General features: G+C 49.6%; 1 protein-coding gene across 14 annotated transcripts in view; it reads left to right on the forward strand.

The window, feature by feature from the left end:
* Nucleotides 1-26,413, forward strand: part of PTPRF (protein tyrosine phosphatase receptor type F) — a 342,933-nt gene that overhangs the window by 281,079 nt on the left and 35,441 nt on the right. For 5 of the 14 annotated variants that reach the window (XM_090146539.1, XM_090146537.1, XM_090146542.1 and 2 more), the window contains 9 exons: nt 927-1,508; nt 2,029-2,162; nt 3,157-3,301; nt 8,178-8,483; nt 11,088-11,281; nt 17,062-17,088; nt 19,211-19,328; nt 21,574-22,152; nt 22,785-22,882. In XM_090146539.1, the coding sequence (XP_090002665.1) occupies nt 927-1,508; nt 2,029-2,162; nt 3,157-3,301; nt 8,178-8,483; nt 11,088-11,281; nt 17,062-17,088; nt 19,211-19,328; nt 21,574-22,152; nt 22,785-22,882 (2,183 nt within the window). The remainder of the gene's footprint in view (nt 1-926; nt 1,509-2,028; nt 2,163-3,156; nt 3,302-8,177; nt 8,484-11,087; nt 11,282-17,061; nt 17,089-19,210; nt 19,329-21,573; nt 22,153-22,784; nt 22,883-26,413) is intronic. The other 9 variants (XM_090146541.1, XM_090146543.1, XM_031600941.2 and 6 more) reach the window with 6 other exon arrangements.

The following is a 26,413-nucleotide window of genomic DNA, read 5'->3' on the forward strand; positions in this document are numbered from 1 at the left end:
AGAACCTGGAAAGCTGATGGTTCTGCCAGAAAATGAAGTACTTGGGAGTCTTTATTTGAGCTGAGCATATTTTCTAGTTCCACCTTGTGCACAGCTGCATTACAAGTCACTAATGACTTTAACTAGAGTGGATTGTAGGAGGTTTAAACTTACTGTAGACTTTAATTCACTCACTGTCTTAAAGTATTTGTGTACTCTGCAAATCTCGTGCACGCTTTCTTTCTTTGTTCTTTCAGTAATATGGCAAATCTGGAAATGTTTGCTTGCAGTAGCTGTGTTCTCATTAACACTTCAGAGATGACAGTGTCACGGAGTTCTTGTGTAACAGTTTGTTGTCTGGTTGCAGTTTGACACACCACCCAGTCAAGTAGTGGATGTGCAAGTTGATGATTTCTCTGGCTGTATCCCTCCCACATATACTGTAATACTTGCAAGGCATTTCCCATCAACCCATCTAACAGCATTGTCCATGAACTCCCTGTGGCCTAGGATGCTGTCTCTGTGGAAGCAGCATGGCTCCAGATTACTTGCAGTATTCTGGTTGCTCTACTGTATCCCATTGTAAATCAGCTGTAAACCTGGTTTCTGGGGCCAGCCCAGCCCAGCAAGCACCTTCCCTCTGCCAGCTGAACCCCCATGACAGAAACATTCCTGCATCCCCATTGAATTACCTTTATTTAGCCTGCTGCTGGTAAGTGCGTCAAGCACGTCTAATAACATGATTGCTCTGTTTATCCTTCCATTAAGAACCACTTCAAGCAATATATGGTAATATAAAAATGCATGTTCTAGAGTATGAAATGATTTCTGCCTTTTAAAGAAGAATGTTAATGGGAGGTGGCAGCTCCATTTTTATCCCCGTGCACATTGCAGGGTTTGAGCTGACTAAATTATTTAAATCACACCTCTCTGCCTTCCAATTGCAGCGCTGCCAAAACCTCCAACAGAGCCATTAGTGACTGAAACGACAGCTACCAGCGTGACCCTCACCTGGGATTCGGGCAACTCCGACCCCATTTCATATTACGTCATCCAGTACAAGCCCAAATCCTTGGAGGGTCAGTTCCAGGAGGTGGACGGTGTGGCAACAACCCGCTATAGCATAGGTGGGCTCAGCCCCTTCTCGGAGTACGAGTTCCGGGTCATTGCAGTTAATAACATTGGCAGGGGTCCCCCCAGCGAGCTGGTCGAGGCTCGGACAGGAGAGCAAGCACCTTCAAGTCCACCCCTCAAAGTCCAGGCGCGGATGCTGAGTGCCAGCACCATGCTGGTCCAGTGGGAGCAGCCAGAGGAGCCAAACGGACAGATCCGAGGGTACCGCGTTTACTACACCACCGACTCGCATCTGCCTTTGAGCATGTGGCAAAAGCACAACACCGATGACAGCCATCTCACCACCGTGGGGAGCCTCATCACAGGGACCACATACAGCATCCGTGTCCTGGCCTTCACTTCCGTGGGCGACGGGCCACCCTCAGATATCATCCAGGTCAAAACGCAGCAAGGGGGTACGTATGGTGTGGGTGCCGCAGCTTTGTGCCTAGCCCAGTGGTGTGCAGCTCAGCTGCGTGTCTGATCTGCACCAGACATCACAACTGCAGTTGATGTTCAAATGGTTGCTTGTCACAGTGTCGTCCCTGCTCCCCAGCCATCAGATGGTCCTGGAGAGCTAGTATAAATCCCTGTGCAAGTAACACAGCCCACTCTCTGGTCTGAAACATGAAGATGTGACATAAGGCCCTTGGATGTGTATGTTGGCACTTGTGTAACTGTACTGGGGTATGAGTACCCCAGGAGCTGGGACGCAGAGTCAGGGGCTTGCAGTAAGCATGAGTCCCATTGTCACCTGCCTGGGTTCCATAGGTGCTTGTTTGTTGGCCAGGATATTGCAAGTACTGGGGAGAAGGAAGAAGGGGAGTCCAGAAGTGGAGGTTGAATCCTTCCAAGGTGAAACACAGTCTCTGTAAAGCAGTGCAACTTCTTTCCCTGCATCTGCCTGCTGGCACTAACTGTGTGTTTTGTCCCCAGTTCCTGCCCAGCCAGCTGACTTCCAGGCAGAGGCTGAGTCTGATACCCGCATCCTGCTGACGTGGCTGCCCGCCTCTCAGGAACGCATTACCAAATATGAGCTGCTGTACTGGGAAGGAGAGGATGGTGTTCAGGTGAGAATCCTGTCTCTGCTTCTGCAGCACTTAGGACCAAACATCACAATTCAGCCACTTGTGCTGGTATGACAATGGAACTGTTTAATCATGATGTTTCTTCTGTCCCATAGGCATGTGGCAGGGTCCAGCAGCCTTTGTTTGGCCCCTGTGTAAGTGGTCTCAGCAGTGCATGTTGTTCCCCAGTGAAGCACCAGTAGTACTTGGGACAGGAGAAGCTCCAGTATGCACTGGCACCCTCCCTGATGTATCTGTACTGTTGGTGTTTTTAAAAGCTTATGTGGGCCAGTGAGACATCCAAGTGGGTCTGAAATGGCCTTCAAAACCTGTCTGTAGCTCCTGGACTCTCCAGAGCATCTCAGGAGCAAATTGAGTTGAGAGCACTTCCACATTTACTGTCCTGCTCTGCATAAATCAAAATTAGCACTGCCACGAGGACAACACAGTGAGAACTGCTCCATGGCAGTATCATAGTGTCCTGTGGTCCTCTCCCACTCTCTTGGATTTATAGTGGTATGAGAACTACAAGAAATACTGCCCACTGGGTGAAGTGTCAGCAATACCAGCCTTTTGTCAGCGCTGTTGAGGTTTGTTGAAGATCCTTAGTGCTCATGGATGAGGGCTTCACTTTGTTTCAGAGGCAGACATCGTGTGTTGAAAAGAAACAAATTCCAGTGTCCTGTGCCCCCTGTCTGAACTCTGTAGTTAGAGACAGCATTCCCACAAAGTTGTCATGCACTGAGTGAAGTCTAGACTCTAAGTAGTGTAGCCAAGTGGTGGGAGAGATCTGCTTCCCTGCAGAGTCCTTGTATATCACCCAGAAAGCTCAATGCTTTGGAGTCCTGCAGGACTGCAGCAGGTTGCATGGCCGTGACTTTTGGGGGGCCAGGATGGGTGATGGGGCTGCTGGTCTCCTTGGTGCTGAAGCTGAGCATCAGCTTTTATTTCTTCTCCACCTACACCAAATAATCTGTGTTTTCCCTTCATTTTGCAGCAAAAGGTGGAGTTTGACCCAACCTCTTCATATGCTGTGGAAGGTCTCAAACCAGACACATTGTACAAGTTCCGGCTGGGTGCCCACTCTGAGCTGGGTGTAGGAGTCTACACCCCAACTGTGGAAGCCAGAACTGCCCAATCCAGTAAGTGTCTCGCTGCAGTACTGAAGACAAAGTAAAAGCAGTCCTGTTTCCATCACCTGGGCATGGAACAGCTCGGTGCTTCTGCCCTTTCGTGACTGCAGGGATGCTGACACACATATTGCTAAGGGGTGTATTGGGGAAAGTCAGCTGAAGTTTTGGATCAGGGCTCTTTGGAGAGGGGGTGCACCCAAGTGGTAAGTTCTTCCTTTGTGTCCCTTTGATCATGCTGTCTTTCCCTGAGGGTAGATTCATAAAAACTGATGGAGGAGTGAAGCAGACTGGGAAATTGCTTTGGAGAGATTGATTTGAGTGGGCTTGAGCATCTCTGTGAATTTACTACCATGCAGGCAAGCTGTCTGGACAGGCAGCATACGGGTGTTTGGCTGGCTCTAAATGTGGCTGTCCCCAGACCATAGGTTTTTCACCCCTTCACTCTTCATTCCAGCTGCAGTCCTTCTGCAGGACTCATTCTGTGGTCCATACACTCAGTAGTAAGGTGAAGCATCCTTTGAGGTCAGATGTGCCTGTGGCTGTCAGGCAGCTGGAGGACTTTGTTTGGGAAGCCAGCTGACTGCCTGGTTTGTGTGAGCAAATGAGACTGCTGCTTCCGGGACTGCAGCACTAGGGGAAACCAAAACAAGCTGCAGCAGATTTAATAGGGAGGCTAGATAATGAAGTGACCCAGGCAATATCACTTTCATCCTCCCTCTGCCCCATGTGATCACAGAGCTGGAGTTCGCATTGCTCTGATTGGCAGCTCAAAGTGCAGTGCATAAGCAGATTAGGGCTATCAAAGGGCCCTGCGATAAGCTCGTTTTCACTAACGATTTTTGGGCTTGCCATTATGCAAAGAGCATTAAAAAGGGGAAAAAAGACATTTCCGTTTTCACCGTCTGTCTGGGATTTGCTAGCCATGTGGGGTGAGCAGTTGGCAAAGGCAGACAGCCTTCCCTGCAGGGAGGTGCCTGCATGCACAGCGGCAGTGAGCCTGAGACGGCCATTAGAAAGGGAGCTCCGGCAGGGAAGAGCAGCTCTGCTCACCATTGGAACAACCTTCTGTTTGAGGGAAACTCGACTTCATTAATATATCAGTCGCAAGGTTTCCTCCACCCCCTTAAGGGAGCTAATGGTGTCTCAGTGCTGCAAGGAAGACAGGTATGAAAAAGGAGAGCAGTTCAGATCAAGCAGTTATAGCTACTTAAACACTGAGAACAAGTTCTGAGTATGGGGATTTGTGTACCTATTTCAGATAGCTTTTGTATTGGTAGGCAAAGGCTAAAGCAACTCTTGTGCCACTTAATTTCATCAGTGGATGCTCTTATCCTTGAACACACTTAATAGGAGACAGCTCTGTGTGTAAATGAGTCCTTCAGTCTCACAACAGTCCAAGAAAGAGAAGCCTTTCCTTTATCATCTCCATAGAGCAGACATCTTCCCATGACCTACTACTCCACGTGCTGTCTGCTCACAGGGGATCTCCCAGTGGTCTCTTCTTGAGATTGTCACCTCATTGGCCAGTGGAGCAATGGCTAACTGCTTCTTCATCTGTTCTGTAATGGAGACAGGTTGGAGAAGATTTAGCCAAACCCCACAGGAATAACTTGGGTTTACCAGTGAAACCCTCCACACATTGACGACTCTTAAGAGTTGTTCAGTTTATCCAAACAGTGAGTGGGTCATGGCTTACAGGCTCCTGCATGAGAAGATTTCTGATGGCACTCTTCATTCTTACAAGAAAACAGCTTGCCGAGCTGCTCAGTGAGACTCACAGACCACTGGCTGAGCAGTCCAAGGGCAGAGTGGATTTTTACATACTGAGGGTCTCAAAGTCAAATAGATCTTCCAAAAGGCTTTGCTTTAGCTCGGCAGAAGTTGTGTGCATGGCACATGACCACTGGGCAGGAGTTCTTTGGTCCGTACTTAACAACACCTTGTGTTACATGGTTGGATTGGTCCCCTATGGACTTAAAACATATTAATCTAGAAAGACTGTTGCTCCCAGCTACGAACTGGCCTCCTTCCTGCACTCTTCCTGAGAAAAGCTGTTAGATCTCAGAGGATGACATGTTCAGGTGGGACACAAACCGCAGGAGCAGCCAAAGAGCCTGTCTTCAGGCTCTATTCCTGGCCCTGACAAGCCAGTCACGGGTAAGGCAGGAGGCACATCATTGCTAATGAGTCACTAATGGGCTGCAGAAAGGTGTCTGTATTGTTGCTGCTGGGCTTTTCTCATGGTATTCCTGCTTAGGAACAGCAGGGAAGCTTGTTGTGGAAGACCAGAGGGATGCAGAGCCCCTCTGCAACCTTCCAGCAGCACAGCTCAGACCTCAGACCCCGAGCAGACAGCTGCCTCCTGGGCTGTCTTTCCTGCTAAGCTGCTTGCTTAGCTGCTGGGCCTCTGCAAAAAGTACAAGCAGTGCTTCTCTGAGGAGTTGAGGAACATGGGGGGGAGTTTTCCAGGAGCCTGCAGTGCCTCAGGCAAATAGCGTGATGTGGGAGAGGACGTCAGCTCTGTGCCCATCAGGCCTCACCATTAAAATGCTGTTCCCACTTGAAATACGAAGGTGGATCTTGAGGCTGCCTGTTCCCTAGTGTGAGGAGTAGGTGGGCTGGGTGGGCACACGGAGCTGCTGTGGGCCAGAGGGGGAGGCTGGTTGGAGCAGCTGGGAGAAAGCAGCTGTTTGCATGGTGCGTGTGTGGGTGTGTGCTGGCTGCCCAGTCTGCTCTTCGCTGACCCTGGGTTGGACACTTTCACTCCCTGTGCAGTTTAAGTTGATCCTGCTTGTGTTACCAAGTTTTATTTTGCTTTTCTTAAGTGTTAATCTGAGTTTGTGCCTTGTACATCATGTGTGTGACTCTTACCCAGTCAACAGCCAACATTTGACCTGCCCACACTGCCAACCAAAGCTGATTTTGGAAAAGGAGCTCACTGCTGCATCCTGAAGCATGCTGTGGAGGCTCAAAGCCAGAGCAAGCCTGCAGCAAAAGGCTTTGCCTCTGTGCAAACAGTGGCATAGGCTTGCCGAGCTCCTTGTTTCTCAACTGCCCCTCTGAGGGATGCCAGCAGGATCTGTGTCTTTCCCTGAATTCACTCTTGCTGTTGCTTCAGGACTGTGTCTTCCTACTTTCTTGCTACTTCTCTGCTCAATTAACTAAAAGTGTGTGAGGATTCATGTTCTACTCCCTTCTAGTATACCAGATGGCAGAGCCATTCCTGCTCTACCTCCCTCATGAAGGCAGTTGTTTGCTTCCACACACTGCTGTAGTTTCTCTTCCCTCAGAGCTGGTTCCCAGCTCTGCCCAGGCACATCTCTTTGCTGCCTGCTTTCCCTCCAGTGTTCCTCTTCCCAGACACCAGGGATGCATCCCGCTCCCTGAGCACAGAAGTGGACGCTGAGGGTTATTTGCAGCCTGCAGCTGCCTCACGCAGGCCTTGTTCCCAGCAAGCAGATGTCACCAGTGGCATTGAGATGTCCTGCTGTCCCCAGCCTTCCCAGATCTTCGTTTGCTTCCATCCTTTGCCCCGCATGGTCTAGGCACAATCATTGGGTGTTCCAATTATCTGAGGTCCCTTGCTGTGTGAGGTGACACAGGTTGTGTTCACCCATGAGGAGGCAGGCTGTCCCTGTGCCCCCAAGAGCCAAGCTCTGGTGCACAGGTGGCTTAAAGAACTTAAGCATGGGGAGCCTCTCTTTCTGCATGTATAGATTTCTGGGTGCAGTGAGGAATTGGAAGCGGCCTTTCACCTACTATGGCAAAGTAGAGATGCCTTGTACTCCCTTATTGCTTGGCCAGACAGCTTTGCAGACTTAAAGTGTTTGTGCACACTTTTTGGTGGTGGTGTCATGCCCTCTGCTTATGGCTCATTTCCCGTGCAGGCACCCAGGGATGCACCCATCTCTCTCATCACTTCCCCAGCCAGAGGGGCTCCCTCCATTCTCCAGGCTTCTGCCCTTGTGAGAAAAATCCAAGCACAGAACTATTGTTCTATTGCAAAATTGCCACTCCTGTCAGTTGTTATCTCCTTTTCTAGTCCCTCTCTTGCTTCCAACAGTGCTGTGTGGAGAGGACTGAGGTGCACCCACCACCCAGTTCCTGTTCCTCCCACTGAGATCAGTTAGCACTGCTCGGGCTCAGAAGTTATCTCAAAGTGCAGGTGGCTTTTCACCTGTGAGGAGACAGGAATTGCCTACCTTCCCCTGCACAGCTGCACGGGCCAGCAAGTTGCTGTGGCAGGTGACCGACATGGCAGGCATGGAGCACTCAGGCCTAGGTACAACACGCATACAAAGCAGCCCAGCCATGCTATCCCGTTTCTACATGGTGCCTGGCTCCAATTTGGACAAGGTGCTGCTCACCACTGACGGCTGAACATGACCAGCCAGCCTCAGTCACCTTCCCTGCCCTCTGTTGTTTCCTTCACTTGTCTAGAGCAGGCTTTCATGCAGTCTGGTGTGTGAGCTTCTCCTTCTGCCATTCTTGCCTTCTGTAGCTTCCTACCTCTTCTGGTTTCCATCTGCTTCGGATCTTCACTGAAAACATCTTCATTCTCCTTACCAGTCTCTCTCTCTTCCTTTATTGTCACTTGTTTGCTTGGTAAAGTCAGCATCCAGAACAGCATGGGGAGGAGGTGCTTTCTGGTGCAGAAGAGCCCTTTGTCTCCATGCTGCTCATCAGGTTTTCAAATCCCGATTGCCCCTAGTGCCATCTCTGGTGATCTGATGAAAGGCAGGTGGTAGTCCAGGAACCTACTGGCTGCATTTCCATGTGTATGTCCAGTGGTCAGTTGGCTGGGTAACAGTTCCCTGTGCATTTTGGTTTGTCCTTCCACTCATTTCCCTTCATCTCCCCACTTCCTTCATTTATTTATCCCCAGCCCCTTCTGCCCCACCCCAAGAAGTCGAGTGTGTAAGCACCAGCTCCACTACCATCCGGGTAAGTTGGGTGCCACCGCCTGTCCAGAGCCGCAATGGGGTCATCACCCAGTACTCCATTGCATACCAGGCAGTGGAAGGAGATGACAGCACCAAGCATGTGGTGGATGGCATTGGACGGGAGCACTCCAGCTGGGAGATCAAGGACCTGGAGAAATGGACCGAGTACAAGGTGTGGGTAAGGGCTCACACCGATGTGGGGCCAGGACCGGAGAGCATCCCTGTGCACGTGCGCACTGATGAGGATGGTAGGTGTTACCTGACAGCTCCTTCAGCTACCACTTTGGGGTAACCAGTGCTCCCCTAAATGAGTAGCTCACACAAAGGGGAAAGGCAGAGGGGGATGTGCTTCTTCAAACAGGGCTGATGGCTGCTGGGAGCTCCAGACAGCAGCTTCAGGCATTACAGTGCTTTGTCTGTTTGGCTTCCTAGAGTGGTATGGTGGTGGCTTCCTTTTTTTGTAGCGTGGATTCTCCCAGCCAAAGGCTGCTCTTGCGTTGTGAGATCAGTGAGACTTAAAGTTTGCTTGTTGACCTGAAATCCAGCACACTAAAAGGGGGAAATGAAATCCATTTGAAACTTGTAGATATCTCAGGAAAGCTGCTTCCCGCCCTGGCTTCCAGGCAAGCCACAGCTTATATAAATCTGCTCTTCCACTCAAGAGCCAGAATATTGCATGTACAGAACACTTTACTGGATACGACAGCTTTAAAGAGAAATTGCTTTGTATTAGCAAGGCTGTCAGTTATGTCATCATGACTTAAGCCATTTCCTTTGAAAGTGCCAGAGCTCAGGATGACAGCAGGAACTTCCATGGCTTCATGCTGACCCCAGAAGCTGCAGATTTAATGGGAGGAGAAAGAGATGCAGCATCCGGACAAAAAAAGGGTGATCTCTGCCTTGCCCAGTCAGTGTAGCAAATTGGAACCAGGCAAGCTACAGTTTCCCTAAATGGGCTACCACTGTCCCCCACGTCTCTGTGGCTCTGGAGATGGTGTCTGGGAATGCTCACTGACTGCATTCCTGGGCTGGCAAACACATCTGTGTGTCTCCTGCTGCCTGTATTGTTTGCTTCAGTTCTCCTTCTGCAGACTTGTAGCCCAGGGGAAGCTGCTACCCCAGAAATGTCGCAGCAAGCTTCCTCGGTTCGTTTTCGGACACCGTGGTTGGACGTTGCGGTTCAGCTGTCAGGAGTGATTTCATATCCCTCCGACGTGCTGATGCTCAGTAGATAGCCATGAATGAATGAGAAATGCTGAAAACAAATTGAACTTCCCCTCTTGGATGTGGGATGCAGCATGTACCTCTCAGAACAGGGTAACTTCCCCTCTCACAGTCAGCGTTCCTCGAAACACTGCACTGCTCACACTCACTTCTTTTCATGCCCCACAACATCCCTGTGCTGTGTCCTGCCAAGGCCAACTGCCTTCTGCCAGCAGAGCTTGGCACACAGCTTCTCTGCGCTTCTCAGGGTGGATCATGCTGTTTGCTTGGGCTTCCAGCTGTGTGTGGGGGCAGATAGATGCCTTGCTAGGACAGGAAAGCCCCATGGCTTGTTCCCGGTCACTGCACTGAGTCAGATTACAGCGTGGGCTGCTCCAGCCAGAAAGTGGTTACCCTTCATGTGCAGCCCACTCCGTTCCCATACCTTGAGCTGGCCCCATCACACTAAAATGCCCCATTCCTCCTTTCTGTATTTTATTTAATTATGTACAATTAAGAAGGACATCTGGGGAAAATAATAAATTGCCCTGCGGCTTAAAAACTGTGCTTACCTGCTGGGTAGCTGTTTCTTCCCCATCTAGTTGATCGAAATAGCAATGTTCATTATGTCTGCTTGTCAGCTATCCATCCCTAATTATCTAATACCGATTATTCCTTACTGTGCAGAGAATTGGGGCGTAGGGGGGTTACAAACCCCTGGATTTTCCTAGGCAGTGGAGGGTGGAAGGAGCTGGGCCCAGGTCCCTCCGTGAATGTGCTCTGCAGGGAGCACACACCTCCACCCCTGGCTGCTTCAGGTGGAAGGAGCTTTCCAGGAGCAACCAAGAGGCTAATTTTTTAGCATTGACATTTTTGTCACAGTCAATGCAAGAGCAAAAAGTAATAAGGAGGTAATTTTTCCAAATGGTAAATACGGTATAAATACATTTTTAAACGGGCCTCACCTTGCAAGAAAATTGATATTTTCTGGGCAGTGTAATTTTTCATTTTATTATCAAAAAGCATTCAGCTAGCCGTGCATGAAATACAGTCCCTAGAGCTGTCACAGTCCCCACAGGCCCCTTTATCTGGCTGAGTTCCGTGAGCGCTGTCTGTGAGCTCTGGGTTATTGTTTTAGGATGGTGCTTTTCCCCCTCATAAACCTCTTGCTGTCGCAAGGGAGGAGCACACGTGCTCAAGCTGGTGGCAGTGCTGGGACCCCACAGGGCAGCACCCAGCCGTGCAGCCTGGGATGCAGTGGGAGCACACAGGGGGATCTGCGAGAAGGAGGCTCGCAATGACAGGCAGTGTGCAGGGAGAGCTTCAGAACCCCCACCTCTGCCACAGGGCACCCTGAGCTGCCATGTTCTGTTATATTCTGCTTTGCTTCTGCCCACTGCTGGAGACAAGAGAGGGACAGATGGGGCCGATCCGATATGGGTGCTCCTGCGTATGGGTGCTCCCTGCTCTCTCCCACTGGGAGCAGCAGAAGTGTAGGTCAGGGTTGTGTGAAATGCAGTACGATCTCCTGGGCAAGTGCAGGGGACATGTGGAGGCACAGCCGTCCCTGCAGTGAGATGGAAGGAAGGTAGCAATGGTAGAAGAGCTGACTGTGCACCCACCAAGTGTCCATCCCGTGTGTGTTACAGTGCCCAGTGCCCCACCACGAAAGGTGGAGGTGGAGTCTGTGAATTCGACAGCCATCCGGGTGAGCTGGAAGCTGCCCATCTCCAACAAGCAGCATGGGCAGATCCGGGGCTACCAGGTGACCTACGTGAAGCTGGAAAACAACGAGCCTCGCGGGCAGCCCGTCATCAAGGATGTCATGCTGTCGGAAGCACAGGTACAACATGGGGACAGCGGGCTGGTGGGCATGTTACCTTCCCTCTCTGCAGAGGGTTGGGCTGGCCAGGCCCAAGCAAATATGGAGCATGGGTCACAGCCCTGCCCAAGCAGTGTGAACAGTTTATCCATGAGCTGTATCTGGTAAAAAGCTAATTGGGAAAGAATTGCTGTAGGAGAGATGTTGTATCGGGTGGTGTTCCTCTCTTACCCCTTCTCCCACACATACCTCTCTCTGCCTGCCTCATCCTGTGCTCACTCCAGAGGATCTTCAGAGGATCTTAAACAAGCTTCAGGTCTGCTGCTTCCATGCTGCTGACTGTATCCAGAGTAAAGCCTCTATCCAGGCAGAGCCCATGGGAGCTGCCTGCCTGTGGGTGCCTGTGCTCACTCAGTGGGCACAGCTGCCGCACAGGCAGCCCCGAGGACTCATCAGAGCCTCCCTTCCCTTCTGCTTGTGCAAGGCAGGGACTTTGTATACTTCACCAAGCTGTGAACCAAGGCCTTGTTCCCACCCAGTCCTCCAGATGTGGTTATGGGCTCTGTACAGCCCCGTAAGCTGCTGTGCCTCTTCCCAGTGGTCAGGGAAGTTGTCGGTGCCCTGCGATGAAGCACAACTCTTTGCAGCAAGGGTCCTTCATCCTGGATGACCCGTGCTGTTCTCAACAAAGATAATCATATAAATGAAGTACAGGATCTGCTGCTGTTGGAAGCGACGAGTAATCGATTCTGAGCTGGCTTGCTTGAATGATGCCCAATATAAATACTGGAGAGCTGCAACGATTAATTGATCTGTCTCCTGAACGCAGCTGTGAATCATTTATACGTTTGTCAGTGGGGAGCGTGGTGCACAGAGGCAGCTTTCCTCCCCATTCATATTCTGAAGGATAAAACTCAGTAATAATAAGAGGAAAACTTTAAAGAGAAGATGCTGTGAGGGTCTTCACCGTGTTATCTGGGACACATCTTTGTTTGTTTCAGATGTTGCTTTATTTTAATCGTTAGAAAAGCTACTTGCTGCCCTTTTTTTATTCCAGGAGGATATAATCTTCCATGTTGTTTGAACAATTGATGCTGTGTTGTGCAGCTGGAGTTTGGAGTTAATGGGTTAGTCTCGAGTGTAGGTGGGTAAAGCTGGCAGTATTGTTCTTGTTGGTGTTTTCAAATATTTTCTGCTTGCCCAGCCGGTTCTGTTTTCATTCCTTACTCATACATTTCTGAGAGAGAAAGGAACCCCATGCCAACATTCAGGAATGAGAGTACCAGAGCCAGAAACTTTCCAAGGAGTGTTGGATTTTGCATAGCTTTGAATGCGTGCAGTTATCATCAAGGAGGCAAACTGCTTAAAGTTTCCTGGCCTGTCAAACCAATTACCAGTCTTTGATACTTGGTGAATTTATGTGGGAAAGTCCTTGTTGGCTGCAGTATTTTTTCCTGGCGTATATCATGCTGTGCTCATCTGCCGAAATTCCTGAGCAGAAGATAGTTGTGCAGAAGTGACTGCTGTGAAGAAGTCATGTCACCCTTGGGACAAACTAACGGTGATCCTGCAGGAAGGAGGTTTCACTGACTTGGCAGAAGAGATATCTCCCAGTAGAGTGAGAAGCCAGGCGTGACCTGTGCAGCACATCTGCTCCAGAAGCGGAAGAACCCTGCGAGAGCTGCAGTCTTTCAGTACAGCAGTGTGTATCTTTGCTAACAGCCAGATCAAACCTTAACAGGTAGCCTGGGAAGAGTTATTTTCAGTGGAGTGAAACAAAGATTCACTGGTACACTTGTCCTGGAAGGTCACAGGATGTAGATGGAGTCCTGTTGAGGACTCATAAACATTCATAAAATGTAAACTGATGCACAGAGAGAGAATTAAACCAATTCCAAATGTGGGTGCAGGACAGAAATTCTTTGGACACGTAGGCAGAACCGCTCCTCCTGCCCAGACAGGCTGTCTGCTGATTTTGAGTAGGTATGTACCACGTAATCTGTTTCCTGCAGATGGTATGAAGACACTGGCATTAAAGCTGGCTCGTGACTTTTGCTGATTGAAGACTAGAAACACAGAGAGAGTAAACGAAGATGAAAGGAAGAAGAAAAGGAAAGGAGATGTTAGCTATGCAGATAATACAAATTCTCAGTTTTCAAAACCATTTGAGCGGAAAGGACTAAACCATCAGCAGTGAAATAGGGGCCCTGGTGCTGGAGAGATCACGTGTTATTTTGCAGCCTCCTGCCTAGGGAGAAAAATCTGTTGTTAGGAAGGTCCTGCAATGGAGCTGAAGCTTCTCCCTCCTCCCTGTGGCCATACCTGTGACTGATTACCTCTTCCAGAATTCTCTGTGCCTTCTAGTCTGAACTCTGTATGCAATCATCCCGGCCCCAAGACCAGGAATAAGGGCAGCCTGAGGTCCTGCCTTGCTCATACAAATGCTTGCTGGCTTGAGGGAAGATAGCAAGGCCATGGGACACAGGAGTTAGGTTCCACAGGGGAGGGTAGGGGCCCACTATCTTTCTTTCATCTCCAATCCCCTAGCAGCTCCAACAAGTCTGCACAAACAGATGGCTCAATCCCTTCCACCGCTTCCCAACTGCCAGACGTGTGTGCCTGCAGAGTGCAGCGTTGAGCAATGGCAGGGCTGAATCTGGAGCTCTGAGCACACAGGAGGTATCAGGGGATGTAAAGTGCAAGCTCGCCTCACTGCTTACACCCTTCTGCAGACCCAGACCTGGCCATAGAGCTTTACCAATGCTTCTGCTGCTGGGAGTTGGCTGGATACAGCTTCAGGTGATAATGTGTGGACAATAATGTGACACTTCCTCCTCCTGCTCTGCAGAGAGCCACAGCAGGGGAGAGGTGTGCTGCCCACATGAATGGTTGCAGGCCCACAGGGAGATTCAGTGGTGTTGGCAGGTGGCACCTCTCCATCAGCAGGCAGCCCCAGTGCATGTCCCACCAGAAGAGCAGCAAGAAGTAACGGTGAACGCTTCGACCTGCTGGAATGAGATCAGAGGAGATGGACAGTGCCCAGCCCAGGTGTAGCAGAAGAATTTACAGCTGCCTTCTATTGCTGGGTGATAGTCTGGGATCCTTATCTAGATCTGCACTGAACAAATCCTGCCTGTGCTCTCTTAGGTTAAGAGTCTGGTGTGTTGGTGAGATGTAGCGTGCTTCATGATGAAAGAAAGGCACAATCTGGGAGGCATTTTGGTAAAGGAGAAGTTCCGAGCTGTCAGGCCCCTTCACATCCAACAGTCTGAGCACTGTGAGCTTGCATCTGGAGTTTCACTGTTGCACCACTGTCACTGAAGCAGAGAGCAGGATCTGCAGGAAAACCCCAATATCTGCTTCTGATAGTTTGGGATACTTAGGAGGGATTGAGTCTGTCTTTTGCAAGAGCCGTGGTCAGGGAAAATAGCTATTCCCTGCTGAGACACGGCTACACTGTGCAGTGCTGAAGTGTAAAATGAAACGTTAAGGCACTGCAGCTGCTATAAATACAGACTGTTAGCTTTAGCACTTCCCTGAGCCATCCTGGCTCATGCAAGCAGCACTGTCTGAGTTCTTTTTATGACAGCTCCTGGGCCTTTCAGATCAGTTTGTCTTGCTGACCAACCTTACATGCTTAAAAAGCAATCAAGCTAGGATAGGAAGGAAATGTTTTGATCCACGGGTGATATTTTCATAATGAAATTGAATTTATACCAGGGTATTTATGCAGACCTGGATTTTCACTGTTACTCATCCAACACAGATCTCAAGGCGTTTATTTGCGCTCTGATCTGATACAAGATTAAAGTCCACTGAAAACATAAGAGCAAACAGAGTCTGAACATTAAACATTTGGTCTAAAATCCTCCTGGATGATAAGCTCCCTGCTGTGGTGAGAGAGGCTGCAAGATGCAGTAGCCTTGCTGTTTGTTGCAGCGGGGTATCAGCTGCTGCTCCTGCAGCTGCTCACAGACAGCCCTGGAGCAGCATGGAGTGCTATTACCCCCAAGGCCCCCATCCATCAGGAGCACAGTGTTGGACTGTTCTGGGAGAAAGAGCTGCCAGCCTCACATCCTTCCTGCAGCAGGACTTGGTCAGGGCAGAGTGTGTGGCTATTGGCTGTGGTGGAAGGTAGGACATCAGCAGCAATGGCTTGGTATCAGGGGAGCATGCAACAGTAGAAATAAGACCAAGCTGTGTGTGGAGAGAGGACCTTTATGGACAGCAGTAGCTAGTCATGGCCTTGGTACGATAGGAGTTCTTTAGGGACAACTTGACCTCTTTGCTGAAATTAAATTCTAAGCTGCTTTAGAAGGATGGGTCTGCTGCAGTCTCATGGCATCAAATAAGTAAACTATAATAAAATTGTAAAAGAACCTTTCTCACATAGCTGCTGCTTTCTGAATTTAGAGAATACAACGGCAAATATTTGGAAGGTATGCCATGTATTTTACTGCTGATAGAGTTCTCTACTACTGCGATAAGCTCCAGCCTGTGAAAGCCACTTTAAATAGCCTGAGTACAAAAGGCAGCTTGTAGCTTTAATACCATTTAGGGCTTCTGCAGCACCAGCAGGTTCCCAGGCACTTCAGCAGCATTAGCTGGGCATCCTGGTGTCCTGGGGAAGGCAGGCTCTGAGAGCCATTTCACAGCTGGCGACTCAGGCTCAGCACAAGTCTCACCATGGCTCACGCTGTGAGTCAGGAGCAGTAATACCTATCTTCCACTTTCATCTCTGTGCTTGAACCCATCGATCCGCGCTTCCTCCAGGCAGATTTAGTAACCTGAGGTGTAACGCTTCACCTTGGCTGAGAGAGCACTCTGTGATCTCTGCAAACCTTCCTTTGGTGCATCAACCACAGAGAACCGTGCTGCTGGTATGCCTGATGCTGTATAACCCCAAATCTCATCAGAAACCTGCATAGTCTCTCTCCAGAGCCATAATTGAGATGCCATGGCTGCGATCCCATGTGATCTTTTATTGCAAAATGTTTTCTGTAGAAGTGTTGCCTGCAGGGCTGCTCTTGCCAAGTGAGTGTTTGCTGCCTTGGTGTTGTGTAGTTTGGAATGAGGAGCTGTTTCCTTGGTACAGACACCACATCTACCCTTGCTCCAAGCCATGCAGCATGTTGGAGAGGAATAGCCTAGTGTGGAGCTCTGAGTAGGATCTTGGCCTCACTGTGTTTCCAAGAGAAGTCACTCTGCAGTTTTCTGAGGTCCTCAGAGCACTTTCTTGCAATTGTTACAGAAAAGAGATCTGTAAGTATCGTTTTGGTGCTTCCCTGCAGAAGTCCCCACTGGGCTCTGTGTATGAAGTCTTTAATTCTCAACAAGAGATGATGGCTGCAGGGTCACTAGAACAGAACCTGGAGATCAGGCCACAAAACTGTGTTGTGAATGCTGTCATTTGTGGTACGTCACTGATTCCCAGAGCCTCATCCCTTATTGCTTTTCCTCGTGGAAGAGGTAGAAAAGTGTAAACAGAGCCAGAAAGGGAGAGGATGGCAAAGTTAGGAAGTGGTGACCTTTCTGTCCACGTGGGAAGAAAGTCCTTTGCCCCACTTTGTGTGAGTGAGCACAGACCTCCCGCTCAGGCTATTAGCATGTAGAGAATGGCGTTGTCCCATTTCTTCCCTTGGCACAGCCTGTGGCAAGTGACCCTCTGTATGTAAGTGTTCCAATCCCCCCACCTAGTCCTGCTAACCCTCGCTGTTGTCATTGTCATCCCCTTCCTACACGTTGCCCCTTAAAACTCTGTGTCTCCATTTTTCTCTCCTCCTTCCTTTCTCCCCCGTCAGTGGAGAGCTGAGGACTCCGTCGACCATGTAAGTACCACTTGTGTGTATTCCAGGTTGGAAAAGAGGGGTTTGGAAAATCGATTTGTGAATTTTGTAGACACAGTGCTGTCAAAACATCCTTTTCACTCCCTTAATGAGGCTGGAGAGTTACATTGTGAAACCTTCCGCAAGCAGCAAATCCAGAGAAAATTGGCATTTAGATTGCTACTAAATGTAGAAAAGCAATTGACATTTCCTATAATCTGTATTTCCAGCTTGTTGTAGTGCAGTTTTAGGCAGGCTCAAGTGATTGACTCAGGAGGTGCATCCTACTTTCTGCAGTAGTTGGCCCACCGAGTTACACAGTCAAATTAGATATATAATCTTTAAACCACATTGATTGTAGTCATGAAAAATAACCTACACTCTCAACCATGACCTTTGGCTGAAACACACATAGTAATAAGAAAACAATCACATTTAAACAGTTAAATTCAATTTTTTCTATATAATTTTGAAATATCAAATTGGAGGAACAAACTCGAAAATGACCTTTTTAGAGTCAGCAATTCAATTACGTGCCCTACTGTGAGCTTCTTCGGCACAAAGCATTTCTCCTCCTGCTTTATATGGAGGAGTTGCACTCGGAGTGGCTTTGTCATGCCAGCACTGTGTTTACATTATGCAATCAGACCTTCTTTCATCCATCCCTCCTCTCTCTCCCCTCCTCCCCGGCTCGCTTGCTTTGCTCCCGGTGGCATGCTTTTGCGTGAGAATTTCTCTTTGCATGGATTTGGGAGGAGTGAATTCTCTTGGGATGTTCAGAGTCTGCAGGTTTTGTGTGAGTGCTTCCCTGCGGGTCCATTGGCACCGATCGGACTGCACGTCCACTCACCCGCACGCACACACTGCTGCAGGGGCAGAGTTGGGATGGGACTCTGGTTCACACGGTGATTTTGGCGGGGTTCTTGTTGGTGCTCGTTGATTTTTCTCTGGGCTGGCTGGTTCTGCGATGGTAACAGGGTGATATTGATGAGTAAGCCTGGGCAGGTAACCTGAACCAGCAGCACCGACTGGAAATCAGCAGCTTTCATAGTGTGGGTGTTACTGGGAGGGAGTGATGAGAGACTGGCTGTGCTCCGAGAGGCACCGCAGGGATTATGGACAAAGATCAGAGCCTGGAGCAGCCCCTAAGAGTGCTTGAGCTGCCTCTCCTCAGCCAGTGGAGCTCAGCCCATCTCTGCTCTTATCATCTGAAAGGATAAATCACGAACCCTGAGCCTCTGCCTCTCACCCCAAAGCTTCCCAGCCCCTTCCAATGACTTGGCGAGTTATTAGTGCTGATGGTCCCGATCCCCTTCATAGCACCCGTAGCTGAATGCTGTTCAGGAGTAGCTGCCTTGGGTCACTGAGAGCTGCTCCGAGAGCTGTGCAGGCCTGGCCAGCAGGGCTTGGCACAAGTCACATTACCGCTGGAGGCCAGGAGGGGAGGAGCGATGCTCGTGCTTTGATCTCAAATAGAAGCGTGGAGCTGTGCCCTCCTCCTGCCCAAAGGAAACCAAGGCATGCAGGGGTGCTAGCACACTGCCTGCTCCCAGACCTCCCACAGTGCAGGGTTTTCCCTCTGGGTCTTGCCAGTGCCTGGTGCTGACCCCATCCATGCCCGTCGTGCTGTGCCATGCCTGGCAGGGAGGGCAAGCACAGTGCTGCAGCACTGCAGGTGCTCCTGCCCCGGGCTGCGCTGCTGCCAGAGACAATAAAAACCCCCACATGAGCCCCCAGGAGGTTTCCGCAGCTGGCTGATCTGGCTTCTGCTCTGGTTCACAGCTCCACAGCCCTCTTACTCTCAGGCTTACTGTGTCAGGGTTACAGCTGTTCCCTTTCCCCCTGTGCTGGCCCGCAGGTTCTGGTGGGTTGCCAGGAGTGCCAAGAGTTAGGGGTGAGGTGAGGCATCTCGGTGCTGGAGCGGTGGCAGTTACCATTTGCTGGCTCCGTGGGGGAACAAGGTGAAACGTGTGTGCTTGGGTGCAGTGCACGAGTGTGCGCCAGCAAGTGTGTCGGTGTGTTGCTGTTGGAGATGCTGATCCCTGTGCCCTCCATTTGCTCACTCTGGTAACGGGTGTTTGCTCTTCTCATTTGCCTCTTCTCTGCCTCGTGGATGCGCTCCCAGGAGACGGTCATTGGAGGCCTGCTGCCGGAAACCACCTACTCCGTCACGGTCGCTGCCTACACAACCAAGGGAGATGGTGCCCGCAGCAAGCCCAAGGTCATCACCACCACAGGGGCAGGTGAGCGTGGGGAGCGGAGACCGCAGCCTCGCAGGGGTAGTGGTGGAGCATCCCAGGAGGTGCCCCGGGAGTACGGGCGAGGCACCTGTGCAGGAGGAAGTGAAAGGGCTGGAGATGCCACAGAGGTACATGCTCTTGTGATCTGCAGCCCTTCCTACAGGCTTTGCCATTGGATCACCCGAGCAAAGTACAGCAAACAGATGGACGCTGCCAGGGCCCACAAGAGAGCCATGAAACTCGTGGGCCTGAGCTCCTCTGCGTAGTCCAGAGACTTGGGAAGAGGAAGCCTAAAAGTCCAGGCCCTCCCTCAGCTTTGGAGTCACAACCTGCCCTCATTTTGTCCCCTGGTGCAGCAGGGGTAGGCGAGTGCCATTTCTTGCTTCCTGTGGTGACTGCAGTGCTGCCTAGGATGGCTGCTGGCGTGGTGGGCCCTCAGGTGCTTCTCAGCTCCCCCTGGCCTTTGCTACCACCGCCTTCCCTGGCTTACATACCTCAGCCAACCTGCTCCTAGCGCCACGATAAAACCTGGAATGCAACAAGTACTGCTGTAGGAGTGCTGCGGACACAACTACTAGGTCTGGTGATCCCAGCCAGTTCATTCTGCTCTCTCAGTAGACTTGTACCCTGTGCCTAGTGCCAGGAGCTGGGGCACCCCGGCGTTCATCAGGTGCTTTCCTCCGGATGCGATCAAGCTTGCCTTCGGCAGTGGCATCAGCTAGCTGTCATTGTTTTGTCCTCGATTTTCCACTCATTAGACCTGTCCTTCAAAAAATAATCCTGCTGCTTTTCACACCAGCCACAGGAATGGTATTTACCGCTGGTTATTATGGGAATGCAGCTTGTGCAAACTGAGAGCATTTGTTCCTGGTGCTTTTAAACAGGAACAGCTTGCTATCTCCTCTGCGCTGCATACGGGGAGCTCCAGAGGTAGTTTCCACTGTCACAGTCTCAAATGCTATCTCCCTTGTGCCTCACTGTGGTGTAAGCTCTGTTCATCAAATTGCTAGAGCTGTCCTATGAACAGGAAAGCTTCCTAAACATCCCAGTGTTGCACTGTAAACCACAGTGAGTCTTCCCATGTTATGATGCACATTTAAAGTTGATACTTTGAATCAACTTCAAAAATAATGTGTCCCATAATACTAGCTGCTGTTAGGTGTTGTGTTACAAGTACAAGGAGGATGGCACTGGCAGTGGAAATTTAATTCTGTGTCTTAAATACCTACGAAAACACTCCCATAGCTGCCTTTGCACTGGCTCGTCTGCAGGCGTGACCTCACAGGGGAGTGTTGGTATCGCCCTCTCATGGCAAAATTGGGGCATAATTCTGTCAAATACATGTTTCTCTTGTGCTCATCTGTGGGCTCAGACATTTCAAAATGGTACGCGAGTATTAAGCTAGGTTTGGCTACAATCCCATTTTCATTTCCATATCAGTGGCCCCATCCCTATGACTCTGAGTATCTTCCCTATCAGTTCATTTGTTTACAAATCTGAGCTGATATGAAGACGCATCCTTTTTTAAACTGAAGGAGATCAAAGTATTAAACCATCAGTCTAAAGCCATCAGTTCCTAACCCGTGACGGCAACACCCCTTGACTTGCTCAGCATAATCAAAAGTCCCATGGAACGCTTGTGTTCACCTCTCACATCGACACTGGCATCATGACTCTGTTCATCAGCTAAAGCAAAACGCATTCTGATGGTAAACAGCCCGCCCAGCTCCACTTGCTGCCACTGCAGATGGTAAAACTGCAAGGTTTCAGAATGAAATTAGTCTGCCTCCAGACAGACGAGGGTGCTGGACTCGGGCTTCTGTGTGGCTGGTGTCAAACTGCACTGGGGCTGCGTGGCCTGGTGCTGGGCACTAGCAGGAGAGTCTGAAGACCACTGATTAGGAGGACGGGATTCAGCTCTTCTCTGAGATAAATGGGAAGCTTTGAGGTACCTTGCACCCTTCCTGTAAAAGGGGATGAATTTTGGGGCTGGATGTGGCTGGATTTATTGCCTGTTTAGATGGCGGCACGTGGGAAAATGGCAGCCAAGAGCTGTCTGGCTCCAGCTTCCCTCACCACTGGACTAGGGTCGTTCTGCCTCTATCCATGTGAATTGTCTGTCGTCCTCTTCACCCTGTTGTCTGAACTTTCCCACTTTCCTCAATCCTCACGGACTGAGCAGCACGGAAGCTGTCCTTCCTCTCCCTCCTCCCAGGCTACAGATGGTCATTGTGTGTTTATGTTGCAGTCCCGGGGAAGCCCACCATGATGATTAGCACGACAGCCATGAACACAGCCCTCATCCAGTGGCACCCACCCAAGGAGATGGTAGGGGAGCTGCTGGGTTATCGGCTGCAGTACAGACGTCTTGATGAGGAAAAGATGAACACGATAGACTTCGGGAAGAGAGACCATCACTACACTGTGACCAACCTGCACAAGGGGGCCACGTACCTTTTCAAACTGTCTGCCAAGAACAGAGCTGGTCCAGGAGAGGAGTTTGAGAAGGAGATCACTACCGCAGAAGATGTGCCGAGTGGCTTCCCACAGAACCTGCGCGTGGTGGGTCTCACCACTTCCACCACAGAGGTTGCATGGGACCCCCCAGTCTTGGCTGAAAGAAACGGCAAGATTGTCAACTACACAGTGGTATACAGAGACATAAATAGCCAGCAGGACCTGGTTAACATCACCAAGGACACAAGTATCACTTTGATGAATTTGAAGCCTGATACCACTTACGACATCAAAGTGAGGGCCCGCACCAATAAGGGGGTTGGGCCGCTCAGCCCCAGCATCCAGTCTCGGACCATGCCTGTTGAGCAAGGTAAGCGGCCCTCTAACAAGCCCTAACATCAAACTCTGGCTCCAGGACAGGGACCTTTGCTTCGGTTCACTTCCCTTGGCTCTGTCTAATGAGATCAGGTACTGTGTGGCTCCCTAATGTAAAACTGGTTCAGCGAGGGGAGGCTCGAGGAAGGATTCCTTAAAGTTGTCGTTTCGGGGGGGGTAAGGGGTGTATTGGTGGTAGCTTAATTGCTTTCGTTGCTCCACAGGCACACTTTGCTCTTTTATCTGTACATGAAAGGCTCTTGCTTGAACTAGAGCAGACGGCTGGGTAGGATCATCTGCAGATCCAGTACCTGAGCACCACTGCTCTTTGATCATGGCAAAGGGCCAGCAGAGTGTGAGTGGAGGGGGGAAGAGAAGGCTGCAGTTCAGCCCACAGCTTCATTTCTGTGATGCTGAGAAGTATAGTCAAAATGGGGAACTCTACTGGAGACTGGAGACTTGGTAAAAGGCTGCTGCTCTTTTCTCCTCGTATGTCACTTCTCTGCTGTAGCTGACCTCTCTGATGTCTGCTGCTGAGTTAGACAAAGAGAGACTCGGAGCTGAGCTGCTGCCCGCCTCTGTCCTGACTTGGCCCACAGTGCTGAAAAATCCTGTTTTTTATTTCAGTGTTTGCTAAGAACTTCCGTGTCAACGCTGTCATGAAAACATCCGTGTTGCTGAGCTGGGAAGTGCCTGACTCCTATAAATCTGCAGTGCCTTTTAAGGTAAGAGTGGGGATGCAGAGAACAGGGAGCTGGCAATTAGCAGGTCTGGGAAAAGCAGCACCTTGACATGCTGCATGGTGTTCAGGCCAAGAGACCAGCAGAGCAAGGTCAGATTGCTCACTGGTTTGAGGTCTTGTGGAGCTCAGATCTCCAAGCCCAGGTTAGCTAGCTGCTCTTGCTTTTGAGCACCCATGTGTGAACCATGATGCACAGAAGAGCACACTGCTTCTTGATTTCCCTCCTTTCACTCTTCTCAGGCCAGAAGATATTGTAACTTTGTTGATTTCTTTCTCTTTTGATCAGTTATGGAATAGACAGCCAGCACTTGCAGCTCATGGCAATAAACAGGAGTGAATAATGTTAGTTGAAGCATACCAGCAAAGGATGCCATCCTGTCTTGTCAGTAGCAACTTCTGCTACGTACCCATTTCTCCCTTGGCAGTGCCCTTGAAACTTGCAGCTTGCCTTTTCTAATAGGGATGGGAACTGTTTGGGATCCTGAGATTACCGGTGCTTTGCTGGTGAGCAGTTGCAGTGGTTGTTCATACGGTCCCAATGTGTGCTTTGCTCCTCCATCATCTCTTTCAATATCTTATACTTGGTATTTGCACAGCTGGGACCTACCGATGCAGGCTGGCAAAAGCTTGTCACGATGCTTGATTCAGAGTTGAAGTGTCAGAAGTTACAGATGTGATTTAATCATGAGAGATCACTGGGAATAATTGGTCTGAAAACCAGTCAGTGAATCAAACTAAAAACGATTCCTTTTGCAACAAGTCCTGTCTCAAACATGAGGATTGCTTTTTTTCAGTTACTGCAGAACATCAGGGCAGATGCATAAATCTCAGGGAGTGAAAGAGAATAAGGAGCGTCCTCACTCTTGAGGTGTCACAGGTGTGAGCAGCACAAGCTGTGGGGGAGCCACGGCCAGGGGAATGGGATGGAGGTCTGGGGCTGCATCCATGTCAGTGCATGTGATCCTTGCTATAACTCTCCTTGTCTAGATCCTAAAGCTGACTTACCGTGATCAATAGCAGGCACTTGTTAACATGCAGAGTTTAGCTGAGGCAGACAAGGCTTTTATGGACACCTCATGGTATTCAAAGTTTTCCCAAGCGTACGATATGTTAGGATCAGTGTTCAGATATCTGGCTACGAGGAACTTCACCGATCCCTGTTACTGTGCATTCTGCCAAAGAACCACTTCATCTTGCCTCATTCCTCTGGTATAAAGCCCACATCTCTGTCTGGCAGCTGAGTGCACGAAAGGGACAGTGTGACCTTTGGAGCATTACTAACGTGTAAGGATGGTGGGGTGGTTGGAGGTAGCCAGGATCCAAGGGCATGACACTGACTTCTTGTCTCAGCCTGGGAGCTGTGACTGCTGGCACGGTGACTCAGGGTCTGCCCCTGCTGCGGGTTAACCCTCAGATGACACAGGAGCAGATGGCATCAGCCACTTACTAGCTGAAGAGCAGTCATGCAAACAAGAGTGTTACAAGGATATTTCTCTAATAGTGTCTTCTTTCTGTTAATACTTCCAGGCTTGCAGACACACACGAGTTGAGGTGAGGAGCTAAGAGGGTCAGCTCCAGGTCGCTGACTGTGCCAGTCGAAGGAAATCCATAACTTTCAGGACTTTGTATTTTTATAAACAAGGCTCACCTCTCTCCTCTAATTCGGGCACATGGGATGCTGAGGCCAGAGCCTAATATTGTAACTAGCATAGCAGATAAATCTCCATGGGAACAATTAGTATTATCTACACTTGATAAACAGTCTCACGCTAAATCTATGTCCCAAAGGGTGTCATATTCTACTTTAACAGATTTAATTAAAGTAGATATTGTTCTGACAATGAATAGTGGGACACAGGCAGGACGGTTGCTTTTTTTTCATAGAGGATGAACTGAGACCTTAGGAATTGTCATTGCTACCAAATCAATAACGAAGGTTTTTGTTCTCTTTGGGGAATTTTCACAGCTTCTTCTGGTCCAGGAGATAAATTCCTTGTAAAATATTGCCCAGTCTATGCACTGGTGCAGAGGCATCATTCCTTTTCTATTTCAGAAACACAAAAGGTCATTCTAGAGCTTTCATGGAACATGTAAGATAGATATGACCTTCTCCCTGGGGATACTGCATTGCCCTGAGACATTCTTCAGAAGAGCAGGATGGGGGATATACTGGTTGTTGAAGGCAGTATCACGAGGTGGCTTACAAATCAGGAGAAGGGGTAGCACGTTCTGAAAATGATTATGATGTAGGTTTGGAGATAGCCCCTGGGAACCTGGATGGTGCTTTCTGACATAGTGTCCCATGGAGTGTAATAATCCTGCCCCTCAAAAAGTCAACTTCATCTACTTCTCCATCAAGTAATTATTTTTGCAGTGTTGTGCACTGCGTGTCATTTCACCTTTTAGTTCAATATATTCTTTACTGCCTCAAAATCAAACAGCAGACCTTCAGCAGTGACATTTGGACCCACCTAGCTTCTAGCCTTGCATATTCCCTCTTGTGAGTAAGAGCAGTACGAATGACATTTTACAGCAATCCATGGGCTAGTCAGCAATGTTTGGCAGTTCAGAGCCCTTGGGCCAAATTTGCTGCTGACTTAAGTAGTTACCAGTGGGCCATGATGCAACCTCTAAATAGCATTCCTGCTTGAGCTCCCGGGCATCTCCAGCTGTGCACGAATGACTGTTTGTGAGCCCTTACATTACTGTAAGGTTTGTGCAGAGACCTTACCTAATGGTGCATAACATTTGAGAAGACAATGTGTTATGGCAGGTAAAGGAACATGGAACTGCTACAGCAGCAGTCAAAAAGGGGGAGGTTGGAGTATGATTTGGAAAGCACTGCAGATGCCAATTTCACCATCTTTGAAAATGAATTTCTGTTCATGGCAGTGAAAATCATCCTGGTATCAGGACTGGATCAGGGACTGTGTCCTGCTGGTTCTAATACTGGGCAAGCAGGGAAACACTGAACTGAAGTGCCTGACCATCTTTTCAGCCTCCTCTTGCCCCAGGAGAACAGCTGTGTCCCCAGCAGATGTGTCGTGCACAGGCAGTTGGTGAGCAAGTGTCTTCCCTAGAGCAAAAGCAGAAGCAGTTGGTGATGCCTTTATTAGGGAGAATTCATAATGAGAATTTTCATCTGAGAGGCAACTGAACTCATCATGAGCTTTGCATCATTCCAGCATATCTCTTAGTGTTTGATGTTTGGTTTTGTTTAAGTCTGTGTTGGAGCATGTGAGGTGAAGTCCCACTGCTCCCCATGGACACTTCACGACCTGCTCTTGTCTGGAACACCTGCACATGACTGCCTTTCAGCACATGGGGCAGCCAGCGGGGGCTTGGTCCCTGCAAACCCCATCTTTATTTCAGTACTAGGAACTTATTTTTGCAGTTCATCCCTGAAGATTGAAGCACATCAACAAACAAGTTGGACCATGTCTCTCCTCTATTGCACTTCCTCACTGCTGCTCTGTTACCTGTTGGGAATCCCTTCTCAGTTCCCAGCATCCTC

Source organism: Phasianus colchicus, chromosome 9 (assembly GCF_987193195.1).
Source record: "Phasianus colchicus chromosome 9, bPhaCol1.hap1.1, whole genome shotgun sequence".
NCBI classification, from domain to species: Eukaryota; Metazoa; Chordata; class Aves; order Galliformes; family Phasianidae; genus Phasianus; species Phasianus colchicus.